General features: G+C 56.4%; 1 protein-coding gene across 2 annotated transcripts in view; it reads left to right on the plus strand.

Annotated features, from left to right (window-relative positions):
* GNG7 (G protein subunit gamma 7) overlaps positions 1–20,813 on the plus strand; it is a 103,292-nt gene extending 82,479 nt beyond the window's left edge. Inside the window, exons 1-3 of one of the 2 annotated variants that reach the window (XM_037018224.2) lie at positions 13,609–13,662; positions 13,912–14,030; positions 17,530–20,813. In XM_037018224.2, the coding sequence (XP_036874119.1) occupies positions 13,950–14,030; positions 17,530–17,655 (207 nt within the window). In that variant the 5' untranslated portion in view covers positions 13,609–13,662; positions 13,912–13,949 and the 3' untranslated portion in view covers positions 17,656–20,813. Of the gene's footprint in view, positions 1–13,608; positions 13,663–13,911; positions 14,031–17,529 lie in introns of those variants that run through there. The other variant, XM_037018222.2, reaches the window with a different exon arrangement.
* Positions 20,814–22,235: the final 1,422 nt, after the last annotated feature.

Below are 22,235 nucleotides of genomic sequence, written 5' to 3' on the forward strand. Positions count from 1 at the left end.
CTTGGAGCTGAGGGCCGGCCCTGGAGGGACTTTGGAGGTGGGCGATAGACGGCGCGGTGCCAACTCGGTCCCTGTTTGCCAGGGTGGGGGGTGGTCAAAGAGATCTTACATCTGCCTCATTTTGAAGTCCGGAGGGCAAGGCAGTGCCCACGGCTTTCTGTGGATCTCTGGGTGAGCCTGCTGGTGGCCGAAGGGGTGAGGGGAGGTCGGGAAGGCCAGGGAGTGACCCCAACCCAGATGCTGGAGACACATGGAGGCACGTGCCCCTCCCCCAACTTCCCGCCCCTGACATCCAGGGTGTGCCCTCCACCGCTGTCTGCACGCTTCGGCTCAAGCAGGTCCCCCTGTCTGCACTGCTGACATGAGGGCTGGGTCATTCTTTGTCAGGGGACTGTCCTGGGCACTGTAGGGGGTCGAGCAGCACCCCTACCCCACCCACTCAATGGCTGGTGCACCCCCAGTGTGATGCCCACAGGTGTCCTCACACGTGGCCCAGTGTCCTTGTTGCCCCTGGATCAGAGCAGGGACTAGAGTGCAGAGGTCCTCCGGAGGTGTGCAGGGCCACAGCCTCAGGCACACACTAGGTGTGCCAGAAATGTACATTGGTCAAGGACGCAGCCATCCACAAAGCCCAGCTCCTCAGCCTGACAAGTGGGCAGCTTGTTCTAACAGACAGGACCTCGGGGCCTCCACTTTTCCCAAACCTGCAGCTCATTTTGTTTTGGTTTGGGATTTTTTTTCCTCTTTCAACATCACACGCTGTCTCCTCTTCTGAACACTGTGTACCCAGGAGCAGTCCTCCCTCGGCTGGGGAAGAGCCCGCGTTCTCAGCCACGTACTGTTTGTCCTCCTGTCCAATCTGGCTGGAGGTTTGTGTTTTGGGGGGGGAGTTTGTTTTCTTTCCTTCCTGCTTGATGACAGGCAGGGGTTGGGGGTCAGACTGCTGGCCCTGGGAGGGAAGAATCCAGAAGCACGGTGAGCTATCAAGCTCCCAGTACCGGAAGTTTTAAAGCAAAGCGAAGGCTGTTTCTGTGCTCTCTGAAGACAAGGAGTCGCTGCTGCCCGCCTGCCTCCCCCTCTCCGCTCCCCTCCCCGCGTGCTGCCAGAAAGCGTGAGCTCAGCTCTGCAACCCCAGGGGGACACAGGCTCCTGCTGCCAGCTGCTCCCCCGCTCTCTTCAAGGCCACCTTCCAGGGACTGTGACTCACCAGCCCGCCAGGCCGCACAGCCCGTGCGCCTCAGTGACGGGCCTGGGGAAGAGCAGGCGACCCTGCCGGGAAGCGGCCAACACACTCTCCAAGCTGGGGTTCACTGAGGCTGACTTCCTGTGCCAGCAGAAGACAGAATGCATGTGGCTTCCGCGTGCCAGTTTCCAGGAGCCACAGGGAGCGGTTTGGCCGGGAATGGACAAGCCATGGGAAACTCCTCTGGTCTGAATGCTCTGTCTGCATCTCAGGGCAGCCAAAAAGGGATACGGCAGAAATCAGTGTCCACACTCAGCAGTGGGTGGTGAGGGTCCAGCTGGAATTGTTGGACTGATGTCCAGCACGGAGACCCAGTTCAGTCTCACCACGGCCTATGTATCAGCTAGCCCTGCTGTGTAACAAACTTGCAAGCTTAGCGGCTTACACCACCCCCCGCGTGATGGCTCACAATTCTGGAGTCAGAGGTGTGGCCATGGCATAGTTGGCTCCTCTGTGCAGGGTCACACTAGGCCGAAGTCAAAAGGCCTCATCTGCAGCTTGAGGTCTTCCGAGCCAATTCCAGTTGTTCCAGAATTCTGTTCCTTGCAGCTGCAAAACCAGGGTCCCCATTCCCTTGCTGACTGTCAGCTCCCAGTCTGACCCCATTCCTCACCCTTGGCCCTCCTTCTGCAAAGCTAGCAACAGAGGATCTCCGTGCATCGAATCCCTTTCAAGCGTCACATAGTTTCTCCCCTCCTGTTTAAGGAATCACCTGATTAGACCAGGCCCACCAAGGATGATACCCTGTTCTTAAAGTCACCTGTGCCACATGCCAGGACCTTTGCCCAGAGCAATATCTCATCAGATTCTTGGGTCCTGCTCACGCTCAAGGTGAGGGGATCATACAAGGTCATCGGGTCATCGTAGAAGGGTGTCTGCCCCACCTTACTTTGTCCCTCAAATGGGTGCGTAGCCCCTGGCGGAGCCCCTGCTGGGTTGCTGCCGGCTCATGCTGCTCCTGGGAGATGTGCCTCTCTGAGGCACAGAGTAGTTGGGTGGCAAGAGAGCTGGCTCCAGAACCTTCTACTACCTTCTACTACCACCAGCCCCTGTTTTCATGAGCTTGGGAATTCGCCTAGGGAATTCATCGACTTGGAGAATGTCGCCCTTGAAGAAGAGACCCAGCTTTGGCCTCCCTTGCACACTGGCCCCAGGACTGTCACAAATGGGGCATGGAACTGACAACACAAACACCCAGCTGCCTCCCTCCAGCCTGGCCGCGCTGTGTGCCTGGCGTCCACCCGTTGCCAGAAGCTTCTGGGCATCCTGACCTCATGGGGCACAGAAACCCCATTCCACATTCCCCCAGCCCAGACCTCAGACCTGACCTCCCTCCTCTGGGCCACGTGCACGGACGGGGAGGGGTCCTCAGCAGCCCCCGCCTCGCTGACTGCTGAACCACCGGAACCGCCCGCCACTCCTCGAAGGCCCCTCTCGCCCTGCCAGGCACATTTTTCACATTCCTTTCCTTTTACACAGCCCCACCGGCCAACTTTCAGAAGCCTCCACTGGAATCCCGCTCTTTCTTTTCTGGTAAGAAGAAGTGGGGCAGGGCTGCGGCTTGGTGAGGGTTTGCCAGCCGTCCAGGAGGGGCACCGTCCCAGCTATGAGAGCTATGTGCGGAATTCAGACGGATCACCAGCATTTTTGTGTCTCGCTGTCATTGCTTCCTGGGCAGCTGGAAAACACCTCTGGGGGGTGGAGCTGGGATCACAGGCTGAGGAGAGCAGCCGCATCAGCAGCCCTGGGTCTGCAGGGGACGCCAGCCCCCGCACCAGTGTCTGGGCAGCCTCCGTGTCTGCCCAGCTGAGGCACACCCGCCACGTGTGAGCTTCCCTGAACACCCAGCAGGAGGCAGCAAGCTAGTCCACTTTCCCGTCGGCCTCAGAGCCCCAGGGTCACTGCAGGGCCCAGCCCCAGCCTGCCGCCTGCATCCTGGCTTTGCACACCAGGGGCTTCGGGTGCCTACCTGCCATGCATCTCCCTGTGGGCAGTCCAGATACACAGTCACGCTAAGCATCTTGGCAAGACCCGGAGTCTGAATGACATCTTAGAGCTCCTACATCTGGGCCTGTCCTGTGGTCTTAACGCCTGTGACTCCATCCAACTCTCCAAGATGGAAACAGCTCCAGTGCCGTAGAACACCAAGCCCGTGTCACCAAGAGAAAGGGGCAGAAACACGAACCTGAGACACCCTCCCAGGTCATCCTCAGGGTGCAGAGATGATGGCACCTTTCAGGGAAGGCACACATGGACAGCCCTGGCAGGCACTGGCAGAAAAAGCAGCTCTAGTCCTTGGGGCAAAAAAGCTCAAAGAGCCCCAGCACCGCTTACAGAGCGCTGGACAGGAGGCACACAGCTGAGACCGCTGCTGCACCTCACTCAGGGCTCCCTCCAACCCTCGTGGCCAGACAGCTCCGCACCCAGTGCCCCTTGACACCGGTGCTCGGGCATTCCGCAGAGTCTGCTGAAAGTGCAAACAGTGGCCAGCCTCCCCCCTCCCCCGGAGGAGAGGAGCGCTGTGAGGTTCTGGGGCGGCCCCGCGCATCGGGCCCTAGAACCGCAGACCATCAGCCCCGGGAGCAGCCTAGGTCTTCCTCCCGGAATCCTTTGCTAAACGGACCAGGGCCTTGGAGGATTGGAGGCTACAAAGCCCATGCCACCCCTGACCTCTGAGGCTTGTGAGGGGGACCAGCGAGGAGGGAGACAGGCAGTGTTGTGTTATGGCCAGGCTGCCCCGGGGTCGAGTCTCCAGAGAGCCCTTGGTGGGGCCTTGGACCCAGACCCCAGCCCAACCTCGGCCAGCGCGTGGTCTTGGGAAGGTTATTAATGTACTTAGAGCCTCAGTCCCTCCATCCATGAAAACGGGCAGCAGTGCCTTCGTGATGCCTGACGTTGTGGTCCTCACCCATAATAGGGACTGTGGGCACTATTTTTTTTTATTAAGGTATCATTGATATACACACTTATGAAGGTTTCACATGAAAAACAATGTGGTTACTACATGCACCCATATTATCAAGTCCCCCTATACCCCGTGGCAGTCACTGTCCATCAGTGTACTAAGATGCCATAGAGTCACTACTTGTCTTCTCCGTGCTACACGGTCTTCCCCGGGTGGGCACTATTTTTTAATTCCATTTCCGCAGCTTGCTAGCTGGATGACTGAAGAGATCACTGCTTCTCTCTGGGACTCAGTTTCCTTGTCTGCAAAGCAGAGCCAGAGCGGAGCAAAAACTCTCAGCCTCTGAGCCGTAACAGAAACCAGCGCGCCTCCGAGCCTTTGGGGTGACAGGTATGGTCGTCATCTTGGCTACAGCAATGGTCTCACAGGCATGTGTGTGTGTCAGAGGCCGCAAGCGGCGAGCTTTACCTATGCGCATCTGACAGCTCACTGATGATATGTATATAGCACGAAGCTGTTGTAAAAGTTCTAAGTTAGGAATATGACAAGTGGAAAGGAACCGGCTCTCTAGGTCTGAATTTTATGGATGAGAAAGCCCAGGCTTTGGGGGGAGCACTGGTCCCCCGCACTCCATCATGTGCATCACACACACACAGACCAGCGTCCACATCTGTAAAAACAGGCAGTAATCCCTGGTCTACAAACCAAAGACACGGATCTTATATTTTTGCTCCGAGAAGCCATTGATTGTTTTCATCTTCCACTTTAACTCTGACTAGGAAAACAAATAGCTTCTGTTTTAGTAACAGCAAGATAAGGTATTTTCTTTTCTTTTAAAAAATATTTGCTTTAACATTTTACTCTGTACACACAATGGGGTACAAAACTCAGCCATGAAAAGGAGTAAAGTGCTGACACATATTGGAACCTGGACGAACTGTTGAAAACATGTCAGATGCACGAGAGAGAGAGAAGCCAGCGAGGAAGGCCGACACAGAAGGCCACACGCTGTGCAATTTCACTGATACCAAGTGTCCTCTTTCTCTTTAAAATTTCACCTTGGGGTGGTTTTAAGCAGAGAAGTCACACAGTGAGATTTCTCCTGGCAAGTTGATTCAGGGCACCCGGGCAGAAGGTATTTTAAAGAAAGACATCGAGGACAGGCAGGCAGGCAGGTGTACCAGTCCGCTGGGCGTCAGGCATCAGGCAGGTCCCAGGCAAGGCATGAGCCCCGCAGGGGGGCCCCGGGTGGCGCACTGTGCTACCTGGGGAGCACCCACAATTCAGACGGTGGAGAAAGAGAGCACAGTGGGGGTAGGACTTCAACATGAATCTGGGTGGGGTCGCAAGCATGTCCGTGACAGACAGGACAGAGGCCGCGGGAGGAGTACCTGGCAGAGGGCAGTGACAAGCTTTGCCTCTGTGCTTGATTCACCGAGGAGCAGGGGCTGAACGGACCTGAGCGTTTTCAGAATCTCCCTCCAGCACTGGGAGGAGGGATGGAGGGAGCAGATGCCCCTGGGGGGATGGCCCTGCAGGGGGCTGCTTGGTGGCAGTGCCGGGAGGGGCCGGCTGGGCTGAGAAGTCTCGGGACAGCTGGCCTTGGGCCCTGTCATTCTGGCAGCAGATGGAGATGCACATAGACATTTATTCAGATGCTAAGTTCAATGTTTGTGTGTGTAAATTCACACAGTTAAGAGATGTTCTTAGCTAAACACCTGCAGATTCAGAGATCCAGCCGCCAAAACAGCACAGTAAAAAATAGTATCATATTCTATAGCATCTTACTGCGCTGATGGACAGTGACTGGAATGGGGTATGTGGGGGGGACTTGATAATAGGGGGGATTCTAGTAACCATAATGTTGTTCATGTAATTGTACATTAACGATACAAAAAAAAATAGTATAACATTTTTAAGGCAGAAGCATAGAATACCAAGGCTTTTCCAGGGTTTCTCCCTTTGTGTATGTTCACAGGAACTTTTGAATCGTTCTATCAGGTCCCTCCCTCGCCATTGTTTATTCTGTTTGCTCTTCCCTGGGCCTGGCATTCCCTGCCTTTCCTCTCGGGTCATCTTTTCCTAACGTCCTTTCCTTTTACCTTTAGCAAGGCAGGTCTGCTGGTGAGACAGTCTGTTTCTGTCTGTCTGAAAATGTGTGTATTGCACCTTAAAGCTTGAAGCTTATTTTCACCAGGTCTAGAATTTTCACTGGGGCCGCCCACTTGTCAGTCTTTATTAAGGTACAGTTCACACTCAGTAAAATGACCAGATCTTAAGCGTAGGGGGTGATGAACTTTGACAAACACACACACCTATGGACACCAGCACCTCAGTCGAGACATAGAACATTTCCACGTCTGTCTCCTGTGCCTGACAACAGATTCCTGAGAATCGCACATGTGGCTTTCTCACTGCACCGTCACACTCCGTGGTATGCATTACCATGGTCTGTTTATCCGTTCTGTTGATGGGCATTTGGGTTGTTTCCAGTTTTTTTCTTTTATAAGTGAAGACATACGAACATCTTGTACAAGTCCTCTTGTGGCGACACGTTTTCATTTATCTTGGGTGAATCCCTAGGAGTGGAATTGCTGGGTCATAAGTTAAGCATGCATTTAGCCTTTCAAGAAACTGCTCATACATTTCCCAGAGTGGCTGTCTTGTGTGACACTCCAGTCCATAATGTGTGAAATCTCCAGCATTTCCACACCTTCCCCCATGTTTGGTGTGATCAGTCTTTTTCATTTCTGCCATTTGAGTGATTACGAAGCAGCTTCTCATGATGGTTTTCAGTTGTCTTTCCCTGATGACTACTCATTGAGCAGGTTTTCATGTACTTACTGGCCATTTCGCTGTCAGTTTTGAAGCCGTTTATCCTGCCTGAGGTTCTCGGATGCCTGGATCTGTGGCTCGAAGCAGTCTTTTTTCATCATCAGTTCTGGAAAACTGTCAGTCACTAGCTCTTCGGAGATTGCTTCTGCCCCACCCTCTGTCCCCTCCCTCCAGAATCCCCATCGCATCTGGATCGGACCTTTCTGCACCCTCTACACCTGGTACCTTCTCTTCTGTGGTCGCTTTCTCCTTGTGTCTCTGCGCTTCCTTCCGAATCTTTTCCCTTGAACTGTCTTCCGATCCGCCATCTTTCTCCCCTGTGTCTTTAATGCTGCTCTTTCTCCCATTGAGTTCTTACATTTCAGATACTACTGGCACTTTCCACATGGTCACCGAGTCTCTTTTCTATAGTTTCCGATTCACTTCTAAAACTCCAGTCTCACCTATTTACCGCCTTGAACAAAAGAACACAGTCGCCTTAAAGTCTTCCTCAGCTCCAGCGCGGGGAAGCCCTGTGAGTCTGTCTGCACTGCCGGTTACCTCCGCTGATGGCTGTTCACGTGGTCTTGTCTCCTTGTGTGCCTGGTCATTTCTAATGGTGCGCTAGACACTGGGGTGCAGACTTGTTCGTAGCAGTACTTGGGAGCCCAAGATGATGGTATTTTCTGCCAGAGAGGACTCTTGTTTACTTCCACCCGGCATCCAGAGTCACCTCAATCCTGTACCAGGGACTGAGATTATCCTGAACTCAGCTGCAGTCACTTTCAGGGCCTGTCTACTTCCTGGGAACCCGCGTGCTTAGAATGCAACACTGGATGATCCCATCCATACCGAGGGGGGGTGCTGAGCTCTCTGCCCTTAGAAGGCCCTAGATCTCATCTTCTGTGCCCCTAGCCTTGCAAATATCACTCAGCCTCCTAGCAAACCTTCCACCCCTGCAAAAAGTAACTCTAAAAGCCAGATTCCTGGGCTTCCCCGAGATGCCGGCTGGAAATTCTTCCTTATCTTAATAACCCTCTGGGGCCCTCAAGCAGATGCTTCTATATTCAGCCTAGCATTTTTAGCTGCCCTTAGCAGGAGCGTCCATCCTTATTAGCCTGCCCCCCCCATTGTGCAAGTCAGGATCTTCAGATAGAGATTTGTATCCAAACTCCAGGTGGCTTAGAAGGAGGCCATTAATGTAGATCGTCCTGATTTTGGAGCCACAGAACGGCAAACGGGGATCTGTTCTGAGCTTTTAAAACAACCCTCTTATTTTCTGGTTGGGAAGCCAAGGCCCAGGTCACAGCAGAACCGGATGTGAATCGAGGTCTCCCACTTGCAGACACACACCAGTCCCTACCTTCAGGCACTCGTTGGCCACCTTTGTGCTTTGGAACGAGGCCCCTAGAAATCACTCCACTTCTTCCCAAGACCTGAAAGTTATGCAGATTCAGCAGGAGAGTTTTGCAACTCAGGGTCACCAGAGACTAAAAGCCTCTAATTGTGTCCAAAACTAGCTTGGAAGTGACTGGGGTGTGACTGAATCATGGACTCTTGGAGCTCATAGCAGAGCTCAAAAGAATCCAGTCTCTACTTTGTGGCTCAGAAGGGGAAGGGATTTGCATGCATTGAGTCAGACAACATGAAAATGAACCATTTGGGGGCTCTTGCTTTCTGGCCCTCGCACTCATTTCATCCATTTCTGTTTTAATGTGATCAACTGCGAACTGTGCCCAGTCTCTCCTGGCCAGGTGGCCTTGTGACCCCCCTGCCCCACCCTGGCCCCTGGGCAGGTGAGGGGAGTGGCCATCCGGGCACAGCAAGCCCTGTTCTTGTCCCACAGAGTGCAATTTCCCAACAGCTGCCAGCAAACCAGCTCTTCCACATTCGCTGGGTGCAGGATGTCCAGGTCTCCCTGTCGTTCGTTCCACCTGTTCAGCAGCTGTGCTTATATTTAGCAGTTGCCACAAGCCCCTCAAATTGGGCACTCTCCATGGCTGTTGGGCTCTGGGCTCTGTTCCTTGGCTTGGGAACTCGGGGAGCTGGAGGTTTGCCAGGCCTGGCACAGAAAGGAAGTGGTGCTCTGAGCATTCCAGCAGAGCTCACCAGGGCTCAGAGATGGGCAGTAACTATCCCAAAGCCACACAGCTGGGGGGATCTGTGCACAACCCGGGTCTGCCCCTTCACGGCGGCTCTGCCCCCTGCCCCTCCTCCCAGGAGCCATGGCCTCTCACTCCCCAGGTGTGTTGTCAGTTGAGTTCCAGGGGAATCCCTGGCCCTGTGTGACTTCAGCCAGAGAGTGTTGCTGGCTGCTAAGAAAACTCATCCCCCTTGTGCAACAGCTTCTCTTTTAAATCATAACCATTTCAGTTCCAAAAATGTGTTTGTGTTTTGCCTAAATGAGCCTCTTTTAATCACAGTTTCTTCTGATCAGAGAGTTCCATAAAGACTGTAGATTCTGCCCCCAGGAGATACTGGGCAAGGTCTGGGGACATCTGTAGCTTTCACAGCTGGGGGTGCCTCTGGCATAGAGCAGGTGGGGGACTAGGATGCCGCCCAACCGCCCGTGGTGCCCAGGAGAGCCCCTTGGAGAAGGACCCAGCCCCGGTGTGCACAGTGCGGGGGAGACCCCGGCCAGTGGCGAGTGGAGCTTCCCCACGGTTGCGCACACGCCTCTGGGATTCAACAGGCCTGAGCGTTCTGCCACCTTGCAGCTTCGCAGACGTGAGCCCTCCGCTTCTCCACTGATAACTGCCACCAATTTTGTCACACTTTGTCACTGGCATCTGTCCATCCATCCTCTCAGCAAGCATGGGTGCTAAGCCTCCTCTGCCCAGTGGAGTTCCTGGCAGCCTGGGGACAGTCCTGCGGGCAGGTGCCCTGGCTCTGTGAGGGGCTTGGCACTTAGGCTGGTGGCGGGACAGGTGTGGATTAGGCCACACTTCCCAGAGGGGCCAGTGGTGACAGCAGTCCCTTCTACATACACGAGCTGTGGGAGGGCTGGCGGGACCTGTGCGTGGCACAGCACAGGGCCAGTGTCAGTGTCCTGGCCTGATAGTGTCCCACAGTCACATACGGTGTCACCGCTGGGGGATGCTAGATGGAGGCCGCATGGGACACTGTACTGTTTTGCCGCTGCCTGTGAGTCTGTCTGTGATCGTTCAAAATACAGAATAGTGCAGTGGCTTTGGGAACTAGAAAGTGTTTCACGTGTAAAGTTGCACATGCACCTGTCCCGGAAGCCAGCAGTCCCACGCCCAGGGATGTCCCTAAGAGAAAGGGAAACTTAGACTCCCGAGAAAGCCGCAGCTCTATTCAGAATCGCCAAACACTGGAGGCCACCTGGATGTCACCCGTGTGGTGGATGGGTCAGCAACCCGTGGTCTGTCCCCGCGACAGAATGCCCTGCAGCAGCGAAGAGGAACATGTGACCGACGGTCCCCCGGCAAGGTGAACAGCAGAGGCATCGTGCTAAGTGAAAGAAGCCAGACTCTACCCGGACGGCTCCGTCTGTAGACTTTCCGGAGAAAGAACCCACGGTTCCGGAGCCCACGGGTGGCAGGGACTGGCTGCAAAGAGACAACACAGGGCAGCATCTCAGGGAGATCGCGTTCTTCCGCCCCGCATCGCCACGGTGTCAGCTGCAGGGTCATCTGGGTATGTGAGCTCTCACAGACTGCATGCCCCGCACTCTGCCTCCATGAAAGGCGCCTCATTGAAGGAGAGTAGGAGAACGGTCACTGGCAAAACGGCCTCGCTGAGGCCCCCTTTCTGCTTTTACCCACACGTATTTCAATACGGTGGTAAACGACCCACACCGCCCCTCCTGCACGCGTGCCTCCTGCGCGCGGCTCTGGGTCATGTAGCATCTGTAACGGCCGCACAGTGTCCCACCAGGGACCTGTCCCATTGAATTAGCTGCTGCCTCATTGCGGAATTGTGGTTCATTCTAGTTCTTCGCTGTAACAACTACGACAGTTGGAAACACCTTCTAAATCTATTTTAAAAAATTATTTTTAATTAAAAAATTTTTTTTTCCTCCTTGGGATAAATGCCCAAGCGACGGATTTGAGAGGGCAGCCTCGCAGCTCTGGATGTCCAGTTTTTGGGGCAGAGATGGATTTAGCAGGCCAGAGAGTCAGCAGCGAGCATATCGCAGCCCCACCATGCGGGGGCCCCCGGCCTTCCTGGTGTCGTGGGCAGGGGAGGCGGCTGCTCGCAGTGCTTCCGTCCTGCTTTCTTCCACTGCTAATGAGGCCGCGCTCTGATCCCTTTGTTTTTTACCAGTGAAGTTACTTCTTGTGTGACCTGCCTGGACGAGTCCTTTGCTCTGTATTCCAGCAGGACCCGGCCGAGGCAGAAGGGGTCACCCCCCAGTGTATGTGTCCCCAGGGTTCTCCCGGGGTCAGCGGTCCTGGTCTGTAGCTTCATTAGTGTTGCTCGGGAAGTTTTACATATTTGCCCATGACCATGGCCATTGATCCCAGTTCACCCTGTAGGCTCCAGTTGCTCGGATGTAACTTGCCTGTGATAGAGAATAAGTGTTCCGTGCGGTTTTACTGGTTTGCATATGTTTTCCTTTCCTCCCACGGCTCCTCACCTGGAATCTCTTTGGCTGTGAAATACCAGGTCCGATCTTCCCCAAGGGTAGTTCTGCCCCAGGAGACACTGGCCGCCATCTGGGGACACGTGTGCTCGCCACACTGGGGGTGATCCCAGCACCGAGGGGTTGGGGCCCAGGAGTGCTGCTCAGCCCCGCGGTGCCCAGGACGGACCCCCGTAGAATAGGACCCGACCCCAACGGCCTCAGCTGGGTGTGTCCCCCCATTCTGCCTTCTCACAGACCGCCACTGAGGAAGTGCCGCCTTACCCCTCCCTCCTGGAGCTGCCCACCTCTCCCCCAGCTTCCCAAGGCCCTGGCGGGCTTCTGGGGCCTGCTGAGGCTCTGCTGGGCCCGGGCAGGTCCAGCCAGGTCGGGTGCGTGGTGCTGTCACGCGCCGCTTGCAGAGGACTGTTCTCTAAGATGACTCAGCGCCTCTGCCTGCTCCACTGGGGGAGCCCCGTCCCAGGGCCACGGCAGGTCCGTGAGTCAGTGACAGGCTGTGACATCAGCCAGAATGAGGGCTCGAGTCTGCTGCATGGGCTGTGGTGATGCAACCAATGTCTGGTCTGGGCATCTCGGCACGCACACACCGGGTACACATGCACACACACTGGCATGTGCACACACATGTACACTCACACGCACATACATATGTGCATGTGCAGTCAGGCCCACTCACATAAGCACACATATGCACAGACACTCACATCTCCGTGCTTGCTCATGTGCTTGTATGTATACACACAGGCGTTCATATGCACACATACCTACAGACACATGCAAACATGCATACAGACATGTGCACATTCACACATACAAACATTCACACTCACAAACACACACACACACCCCAGTGCAGCCTTCTCTGGCTCCTCTGGGGGGCCTGGGTGATAATCCAGTCCAGCGGGAGCCTCTCGTGGCATCACACCTGAACAGGAGCCAGCAGCGCTTTGGGCTTAATGCTTAGGGGGGAGGCCGCAGTTGGGGCCGGCTGCCCAGGGTGGCCGGGGTCCTGGGATCCTGGTGGACAGCTCTGAGTGTGGGTGCTGCCCAGGACTGCTCTGTCTTCCAAGGAAAATACACCGTGGGGCCAGCCCGTTTGTTCTCTGGACGCGCCTATATTTAGCACTGAGTAATTTAGGTATTTTTAAGTCGATCCAAGGGCGGTTTTCCCTGAGTTGGATGTTCTGTGGCTGCTTTGAAGCTCTGTGCTGACTCAGAGTCCTCTGGGAGCCTGCACTCAGGCTCTGCGTTCCCAAAGCCGACACACAGGCCTTTTCTGACCCAGACAGGGGCTGGATGTCTGCTGGGGTGGAAGGGTTGGTGGTGGTGGGTTTTAATATTGAAACTTCTGTGGAGATTGCCCTAGAGTCACATGCAGTTGTAACAGATCACAGAGAGAAACCCCTGCACCATTCACTCCATTTTCCCCAGTGGTAACATTTTGTCAAAGTAGGCCCTTTGCACCCCCAGGATATGGGTGTTGACCCACCCCCCCACCCTCCCTCAGAGTCCTGCAGTGTCGCTGTGTGCATGTGACATTTATCACCAGTGCAGGTGTGCAGGTCCGCCTCCACCGCCAGCATGTTCATCATTTCCAGCAAGAACCCGCCCTTTTCTACCCAAACTCCTCCCTCCCTGCCAGGCCTGCACCTACCCCCTGGCAACCAGAATCTATCCTCTATGTCACAATTCTGTCATCTCAAAGATGTGCTATGAACGGAACCACGCAGCACGTCCCCTCTGGGAACTGGCTTCTTCCACTCGGCAGAGCTGCCTGCAGATCCACCCAGGGTGCCGTGGTATCCACGGTCCATACACTCTCGCCGCAAAGTAGGCAGTTCTTGGAAATCTGCAGCCTGCCTTTTACTTTTCTGCAGCGGCCTGGCTCTGCTGCCTCCCACACAGACAGTGGTACAATGCATGTGGCAGAAGCAGAGAGCTCCTCAATTGTCTGGCCAAAGGTCTGCCCAGCCCCACCCGCTTCCTGGACTCCTGAACTCAGGCTCTGTCCACTCCCCGCTCCTCAACCCTGGCATTGGGAGAAACACCTGGCCCGGATGTCAGCACGGAACACCTGGAGCCAATTCATAGGTTTCATGAACTCTCCTGAGCCCTAGATGGTCGCAAACAGCAAGCACTTAACCCCAGTTGGCCACAGGAGGGGACTGTGGGAGACGGTGGGCTCAGCTGGACCTCCCGCCCCAACCGTGGGACCAGGACCAGGAGACTCCGGCATCCTGGCAGCAGGGGTTTCCTGAAGGGGACATCCTACCTCCCTGTCCTGCACCTGCCAGCCTGGGGCCTTCAGAGCCCATTCACATCCTCTGCTTCCCCCCGCAGCTTCCTGGACGTCGGTGGCCCAGAGCTGATGGCAGACAATGTCAGCCACTAACAACATAGCCCAGGCCCGGAAGCTGGTGGAGCAACTTCGCATCGAAGCCGGGATAGAGCGCATCAAGGTGAGCCAGGCAGACGGCAGGTGAAGGACGCAGAGCCCCTGGGCCTGGAGGCTTGGCAGGAAGGCCGGTTTGTGCTCAGCTCTGCCTCTTGCTGTGTGACCTTGGGCCACTCACCTGACCTCTCGGGACCATAGTTTTCCCAGTGAAAAGACACAGCTGATGTAAACCTGCATCGTGGGAATTCCTGATGGGGTGCAGTGCTTTTTAAATGCAGTGGGCCCAGTGTCAGGGCTGCACCAGTCCCCAGCCCTGGAGGTCCTTCCCTGCAGAGCCCCAGTGAAGGCCACTGCAGGCCCTGCCAAAAGGGCCAGCGTGGGGCGGGGGCATCTCTTCTGGCCCTCTTCTGCAGAGCCATGTCCGGCCCCCCAGGAGCTGACACATGCAGATAGAAGGTAGCCGCGTGCTCCAGGAAGGGGGACACAGGGCTCTTCACTGTCAGCTCTCTTCACTTCTGTGTTGTTTGAATTCATTTAAGTAAGTGTGTTTGCTTTTTATGCTAAAGAAAGAGAAAGGGCAGCCAGTTCCTGCTCTCAGACACTTGCTTGTCAGAAGTCAGGAACAAGCAAAGCAAATAAGACGGTGCACAGGTGGGCACTCAGCTTGCAGACAGACTTTTTTTAATAATTTGCATGACATGAAGTTAGCCATTCATTTTGAAGTGCCCAAGTGAGTGGTATTTGGCACATTCACTGTTGTGCAACCACCACCTCTGTCCAGTTCCAGAACATTCCATCACCCCTACAGCAACCCTGTCCCCATGAGCAGTCACCCCACCAACCCCTCCCCAGCCCACGTTCTGTCTGTGGATCTGCCTATTGTGGACGTGTCACACAAATGGGGTCACACACCATGTGGCCTTGGGCATCTCACTGAGCACCGTGTGGTCAGGGTCCGTCCACATGTAGTGCGGTCAGGGCTCTGCCCCTTTTTGTGGCTGTGTGATATTCCAGTGTATGGATGTAGACAAATTTGAAGTCCACGAGGGACATCAGGACGATACCCAGGACTCACAAGTTTCCCCCTTTCATCGTGCAGACCAGTAGGCCAGGCATGCATGGCCTCTTACCCAAGAGGGTGCCTGACACTTTTCAAAGCCACTTTCTCCCCAACCTCATGTCCACTTTGCAAAGGATGACAAGTGGCCTCAGGGAGGCTGTCGCCTGCCCTAGACCCCAGCTGACGGGGGGCCAGGTGAGGGGCACGGAGTCTCTGGAAGACCCAGGTGGCTTACACGTCCACGCTTGCCCTGCCAGCTACTCACTGGGTCAGCCAGAGTCCGCCAGGGAAACAGAGCCAGTAGGGTTTGTGCGTACGTAGAGGGAGGAGATTCCAAGGAGTCGGCCCACGTGATTGTGGGACTGACAAGTCCGAGATCTGCAGGGCAGGCCAGGGACCCCGGGAAGAGCTGATGCTGCGGCTCAGTCCCAAGGCCTCGAATCCCTTCCTTGAGGGACCACAGTCTTTTCACTGATCAGGTGTGGCCCACCCGTGTCATGGCGGGTCATCTGCTCTACTCAAGGTCAACCATTTAAACGTTAGTCCCATCTTTAAAAAGTCTTCATGAAGACATCTAGAGTATTGGCTCACACCTCAGTTTCCCGAGCACCTCTCATCCCCCCATCAGCACTGGCCTTAGGGACTCATCGTGAAGGGGTGGCCCGGCCCCTGGTGTAGACACACACGTCCGGCCGCCTCCAGGTGTGTGGGGGCTGCGTGCCTCCCACGAGGTGTCTGGATGTTCCAGAACTCTGAGCACTCACAACTCCCCTGCGGGTGAAGAAAGAGAAAGCCCTGGTTGAAGTGGTTTCCCCTCAGCCGGCTGCTGCCACCCCGAGCCCGACGGAGAGCCGTGATTCATCCGCCCGTTTGAAGTTCTGGAGGAGTCCGGCCGCCTCTGAAAGGCGGGAGGGGGGGAGGCGGGACCTGACCCGCTCTCCCCCCAAGTCCCGCCTGAGGTTTCTGTCCCCCCAGGTGGGCGACCAGAGCAGCAGAATGTGGGCCCAGCTGCAAGGCCAACCCGGCCGAGGCCTGGCCAAGGGCAGCACGGCGGGCACAGGGGCGGCCCCGGCACTCCTGCCAATGCCGGGCTTTGGGGCCACATGCTGGAGCCACAGCATCAGCTATTTGCAGGGTCCAGAGACTATTTTTGTCATCTGGGAGGGTTGCTTTCCAAATAGAACTCTGGAAACCAAGCTGGGTGGACTCCTCAAAGGCAGTGGTCCCGCGAGCGGCCAGCGTGCTCTCGACGGTGGGGAGGAGCGCCGTGCAGGCCAAACCTGGAGGCAAGGTGCAGACTCAGAAGCACCGGGTGTCCTTATCGTTCAGGGGTGCAAGGTCTAGGCCACAGGGGCCCCCCCAGGCCACAGACATGGCCACCTTCAAAGCCTCTGTCACTCCTGCCCTGTCTACCCTCGCAATTTCCCCTGCATGGTACCACTGCCTCGTAGCCACAGAGGTGAGGAACCGGGGGCTGAGCCCCCCGGGGAGGAGGTCCAGGGACTCCCACTCGCCCTGGCTTGGGACACTTGAAACCCAGCCCTGCTGGGGTGCGCAGAGAGCAGCCGCACCCCCACCCATTCCCAATGCAGCACCAGGAGCGTGAGGCATGTGGCTGAGGGGTTGCTGCAGCTGACCAGGTGGCACCCTTGATCTGTGACCCCCCAGCTCCCTGGGCACTAAGCACCCCTTTTCCCCACATCAGCTTTTCCAGGGGCTACGGGGGCCCCTCCCTGAATCTCAGCCCTCGTCTTTCAGGGACTCTGATGCAGGTGTGTCTAGGAGTCAGCCCCCTCACCGGGCCAGCGAGACCCCGCTGGTGCAGACCACAGCGGCCAATGCACAGGGCCTGTTCTGCGGCCTCCCTCCTGCCCGTGCACCTCTGCGGTCCTTTGCTGGCCAGGCCGGAGCCAGACTGGACCCTGAGGAGGGCACTGCTCTCCCTGAGCCCTTGATCACAGTCTGGGAGACGCCTGCTGAGGGGGCCATAGCCTCTCCTTCCTCTCCTTAAATAGTGGCAAAATACACAGAACATAAAACTTACCATCAGTGATATTTAGGCCATTCCCAGAACTGTGCCACCATCAACTCTCTCTAGTTCCAGAACATGCCAGCTCCCCAAATTAAACCCTGTCCCCTTGAGCAGTCACCCCCACCCCCTTCCTCAGGACCCTGGCACCCACAAGCCCACGTCCTATCTGTGGATCCGCCTGTTGTGGACGTGTGACAGAAATGGGGTCACACCGTGTGGCCTTTTGTGTCTGGCATCTCACCGAGCTCTGTGTGTTCAGGGTCCATCCATGTGTGGCGTGTGTCAGGGCTCCGCTCCTTTCTGTCTCTGGGTAATGCTCCACATGTGGGTGGACACGTGTGTGAGTCCGCTCTGCAGCTGAGGGGCACGGGCAGCGTCTTCCTGCGCCTGGCGGTGTGCGCCACGCTGCTGTGGGCGTGCGTCTGTCAGCCCTTCTCACCCTCCCTCTCTCGTGCTTGTGCCCATACACAGGTCTCCAAAGCCTCCTCCGAACTCATGAGTTACTGTGAGCAGCACGCCCGGAATGACCCGCTGCTGGTCGGAGTCCCAGCCTCCGAGAACCCCTTTAAGGACAAGAAGCCTTGTATTATCCTATAGCTCTGTCTCCTGCCCTGTGCCGCTCTGTCACTCTCTCTCTCTCTGTCTCTCTCAGCCAGAGCATCATTCAGCACACAGTCAAGAAAACGTTTCGAATCCCAAAACTTCTGATTCCAAAAGAAATGCAAAAAGTTGCCACTGCCCAAATGGGGTAAAATGTATCTTCTGGGTCTAGATGGGTTTTCTGACCCAGCAACGCAGCCCTCTCACGGCCCAGCCGAAGGAGAGCCGTCTGAGTTGTGATCTGAAGCGGAGTCGGGCCAGAAGAAGGCAAGGGGCCGGGTGAATCTACCACCGGCCTGGGCGACCCAGCAGGGTGGCCATTCCCACACAATTGGCCATTTGTGGGAAGATCTTCTTCTTTTCTGTAAGCAGAGTAAACTTGGGTGGGCAGTGGGGGAGAGACGTAATTCAGTTCTGTGGAAGAATTTCTCCTTTTCATTTAAAAAATTGTTACTCTATCCTGCTAAAATCAGATTTCAATGGCTGACTGTGTAGCTAAACTGTACTGTGTCACAGGGCACAGATGGGTTTTAGGGGCCGGGAGGGGGACAGGCCCGGGAGGGGGGCTTTGCCTGTGAAATGCCAAGTGTCACCCCACTGTGTGGCATTTGTATGGCATGTGTCACTTGACAGCCAAGCCGTGGCCCCCTCCCTTTCCTGGGGACCCCACCCATCACAGCATCAGATTCTCAGCAACACGCCCTGGCCCCTGGAACGGCCGGCTGAGCTTTGTTTTGTCTTCAGCGCGAGACATTGATGCGGGCAGTTAGAAGCTGCGGTCGCATGGAATGGTTTTGTCGTTTTTCCATTTTAATGCACCGCCATGGCCATTTTTCAAACAGAAACGCAGCCAGGGAAGCCCTGCCTGGTGGCTGCACCCACCTGGTGCTTCATGTAAAAGGCGTTAACTTATCTAACTTATCTGGAAGTGAGGTGCCATGTGAGTAGAATTCGTAAGGCATCATAGAGTTGAAGGTTAGAGGTGGGAGAGCTTTTTTTCTTTTTAATTGTCCTCAGTTACTGCTGAATGCACGCTCTCCCACCCCTGCCAGCATGGCCGGCAGCCACTGGGACCCCACTTGCCACGTGGGGCGTGAGGGGGCCACACGCAAACAGCAGGAAGAAACAAGCCCAGCTCTGCCCCTTGGGCTCCAAGGGGCGGCAGAGCCTAGGACCCTGCCAGGCGGGCCCTCACCTCCCAGGCCCGAGGGGCGGGGCCACAGCCTCGTGCTGCTCTCCCAAGGCCCTCTGCTCACCCCGAGCCCCGGGGCCTGGCAATGATGGGAGGGCTTTGGGTGGGACACAGGTGGGGTGGCCCTGCACCCCTGCTGCATGCTGGCTCCCACTGGAGGGCCCAGCCTTTCTCCCCGGCTGGTCCGGGAACACCAGGGCCTTTGGGGGCCTGGCTCCCCCAAACCTGCAGTGGGACGGGGAAGCCACAAAGGCTACTAGTGTTGCAGCCCCTTTCACTGGGCAGGGAACCAGCCAGCCCTGGGGCGCCCTCACCTTCATCTGCAGCAGGAACAGAAGCCCGTTCTGGACCCCAGGACTGCCCCTGGGGGAGGCCTGGGCATGGCGGGGATTAACCCCCAGACTCAGAGGGAGCAGGTGGCATAGTGAGGCTTGTAGAAGCGCCTCTGGCTGACCACCCTGCCGGCCCTTCCCACTAGCCATGCTGACTGGTGACCAGGACCCCCGTGCTCTGTGCAAGAGGCCTTAATCCCTGAGCCCGTATCAGATCCTTGCACGCTCGTCTTTCTCCTGCGGCCCCCGACCCTGCCTCATACAGCTCTGCTGGCCACCAGGCCCCAAAGAGGACAGGAGGCTCCAGTCTCAGCCTCTGGTGTGCCCCAGGGCCCAGACCTCTCTCTCCGCCCCCTGCCCCACCAGCTGTGCCGAGCCCAGCGCCGCTGTGTCCCTACCCGAGTGACCCTGAGAAGCTGGCCAGTGGGAGAGAAAGCCCAGGAACGCTGGCTGAGGAAGTTTGGCAGCCCCATTGCCTTCCCCAGGCGCGGCCGGCATCCTGCCACCACCCTACCCCCGACCTGGGGCAAATCCAGACTTCTCAGGTGGGAGCGCCCGGGGCCTGAACCATGACTCCGAGGCCCAGCCCCCCACCCACCCACCCATCACCACGCCTGCTCAGCTGCCGCCCCCAGGGCCCACTCCTTGTCCCCTAAGCCTCGGACCCCAGGGAGGTGGCCATCGGCAGAAGCCACCCTGGTTGTCTTTCTAGGTGAGTGGGAAAAAAAAACGTCCTTTCTCTTTTTTCTTTTTAGAGCAAACCTCCATGTCCGTAGTGTAGGCCTGAAGCATTAGTAACTGTTCGCACTTGCCTGGCAAGTGTCCAGCCCGGGACCCCGGTCTTCGTGTGCAGGCTGTGCCTGCCTGTGGGGCGGCAGCCTGGGCTGTGGGGAAGCTGGCATCTCCGCCCAGTCATGGCAGAGAAAATTAAAGATGCCCTCCCCACCAAGGCAGAGGCCAGGGTGGGAGGCGCGGGGTCTGCCGTTCTCCTGCAGCCCAGGTCTGTTTCCGCTGGGCCGGCCGAGCCCCGGCCCCGGTAGCCGATGGGGCTCCATCCCTCCCCTCCCGGGCTCCAGGAAGGGACTAGTGTGCTCCCCACCTCGTGCTCCCCGGAGGGGGCCCCCAGGCCACGAGTTAGGTGACTCAGCTATGACCTCCGGCCCAGCAAAGGTGCTGCCTGGCTTCCCGCGTGCGCGCGGGGCCACGCTGGGCCTCCAGGCGGCCCCCCCAGCTTGGGAGCAGCCCCGGCGTGTCGCCCCCCGGCGCGGGCAGGAAGAGGCCCCGGACCCGCGCCTCCAGCCAAAGGCCTCGCCCTTCAGGAGCACTTAGGGCAGCCCGCCTGCCACGGGGTCTCCTGAAAAGAAGCCATACTCTCTCGGTCGCTCCGCCCTCCTCCTTGCGGGTCCATGGAAACCATTGCCAAACACTGTAAAGACCGGGTCGGTTTTCAGAAGCAGTCTAGTTCTAGCAGGTTCTACCCCATCCGCGTGAATGTCCAGTGGTTTTTATTTATGATTTTTAACAAAAGTTTCCAGGCGTGCCACACCCACTTTCTCGCAGTGTTTTAATACCGTGCGGAATTGTTAATACAAAGTGAATTAATCCACAATAAACAGGCTCACTGTTCCTTTTCTGCCGGCTCTGGGCCCTTCCTTCTGCTTGGGGTTGGTCAGGGGTGGGGGGCAGGATGCCGCGGGGGCCCGCCTCGGCTCCCCTGCCCTGGCCTGCGGGCGGCGACAGCACATGGTCGCCCTCCACGGCGATGCGCTTTCCCATTTGCAGTTGGAAGTCTCAGGCGGGAAGCTGTTTGAGGATCTGCGCCCGCCTGGGCCTCGCGGCCTGCGGTCTGGGATTGCTGCTGTCGGGGGGCCGCCGGGCCCGGAGGGAAAGCGCCTCTCTCGGTCGAGGGCTCGGCGCCTGGGAAAGGCCGAACGTCGCCCTCCCTGGCCCCGCGGTCAGGCAGAAACCGCCCTCGACCCCCAGAGTTCCCCAGGGAGGAAGTCGAGTAGTCTTGGCTCTGGAAGGAATTAACTTTTTAATAAAAAAATCTGTAAATGGGTGATTCTGACCCCTGAGCAGAGAAGACCTTTTCTGTGTAAAACATTTGTAGATTCAACTACAATAAAAAAAATTTTCTCCCATCTATCAAAAAGTGTACAATGAGAAGGCAGTTTGAGAACTGAAAAGAGACTAACCTCATGACCCCACGATCCCACTTCTGGGTATGTGCACAGAACTGACGCAGGGCCTCGAACAGCTGTTCACACACCCACTTTCACAGCACGATTCACTGGGCCAAGGGTGGGAATGCCCCAGTGCCCACTGACAGGATGGATAAACACGACATGGTCCGTGCACACCCTGGAAGAGTACCCAGCCTTAAAAAGAAAGGAAATTCTGACACCTGCTACAACGTGGATAAATCTTGGTGGCAGTGACATAAGCCAGACAGGGAAGGACGGACCCTGTCTGATCCCCCTCCCAGAAGGTCCCCGGAGGACTCACATCCACAGAGACAGAAAGTGGGTGGTGGGCCAGGGGCTGGGGGATGGGGTGGGGGGTTAGTGTTTCTGGGGACAGCTTCAGTCTGGGAGGATGGAAAGTTCTGGAGATGGAGGGTGGGGATGGTTGTATGACATGTGAATGTACATACCACCACTGAATCGCACACTTAAAATAGTAAATTTCATGTGTGTATATTTTAACACACACGCACGCACACAAAATGCAGCCTTACCCAACATCCACCTGCATGGCTAAAATGTAAAAGATGGGCATTGCTGGGGACATAGAGCAGCCTGAGCCCTCAGAGGCCGGTGGTAGGAGTGTGAGATGCTGTAACCACTTTGGGAAAAGGTCTGGACATTTCTTATACAACTGAACACACATTCACTCTATGATCTGGCAGTTCCTCTCATAGATGTTTACACAAGAGACAGCGGAACATATGTCCACAAAAATTCTTGGAAGGATTATTGAGAGCAGCTTGTGTCATAATAGTCAAAAATCTGGGAACATGTCAGGTGTTCAGCAACAGGTGGATGGATAAGCAA

This window comes from Manis javanica, chromosome 13 (assembly GCF_040802235.1).
Source record: "Manis javanica isolate MJ-LG chromosome 13, MJ_LKY, whole genome shotgun sequence".
Classification (NCBI taxonomy): domain Eukaryota; kingdom Metazoa; phylum Chordata; class Mammalia; order Pholidota; family Manidae; genus Manis; species Manis javanica.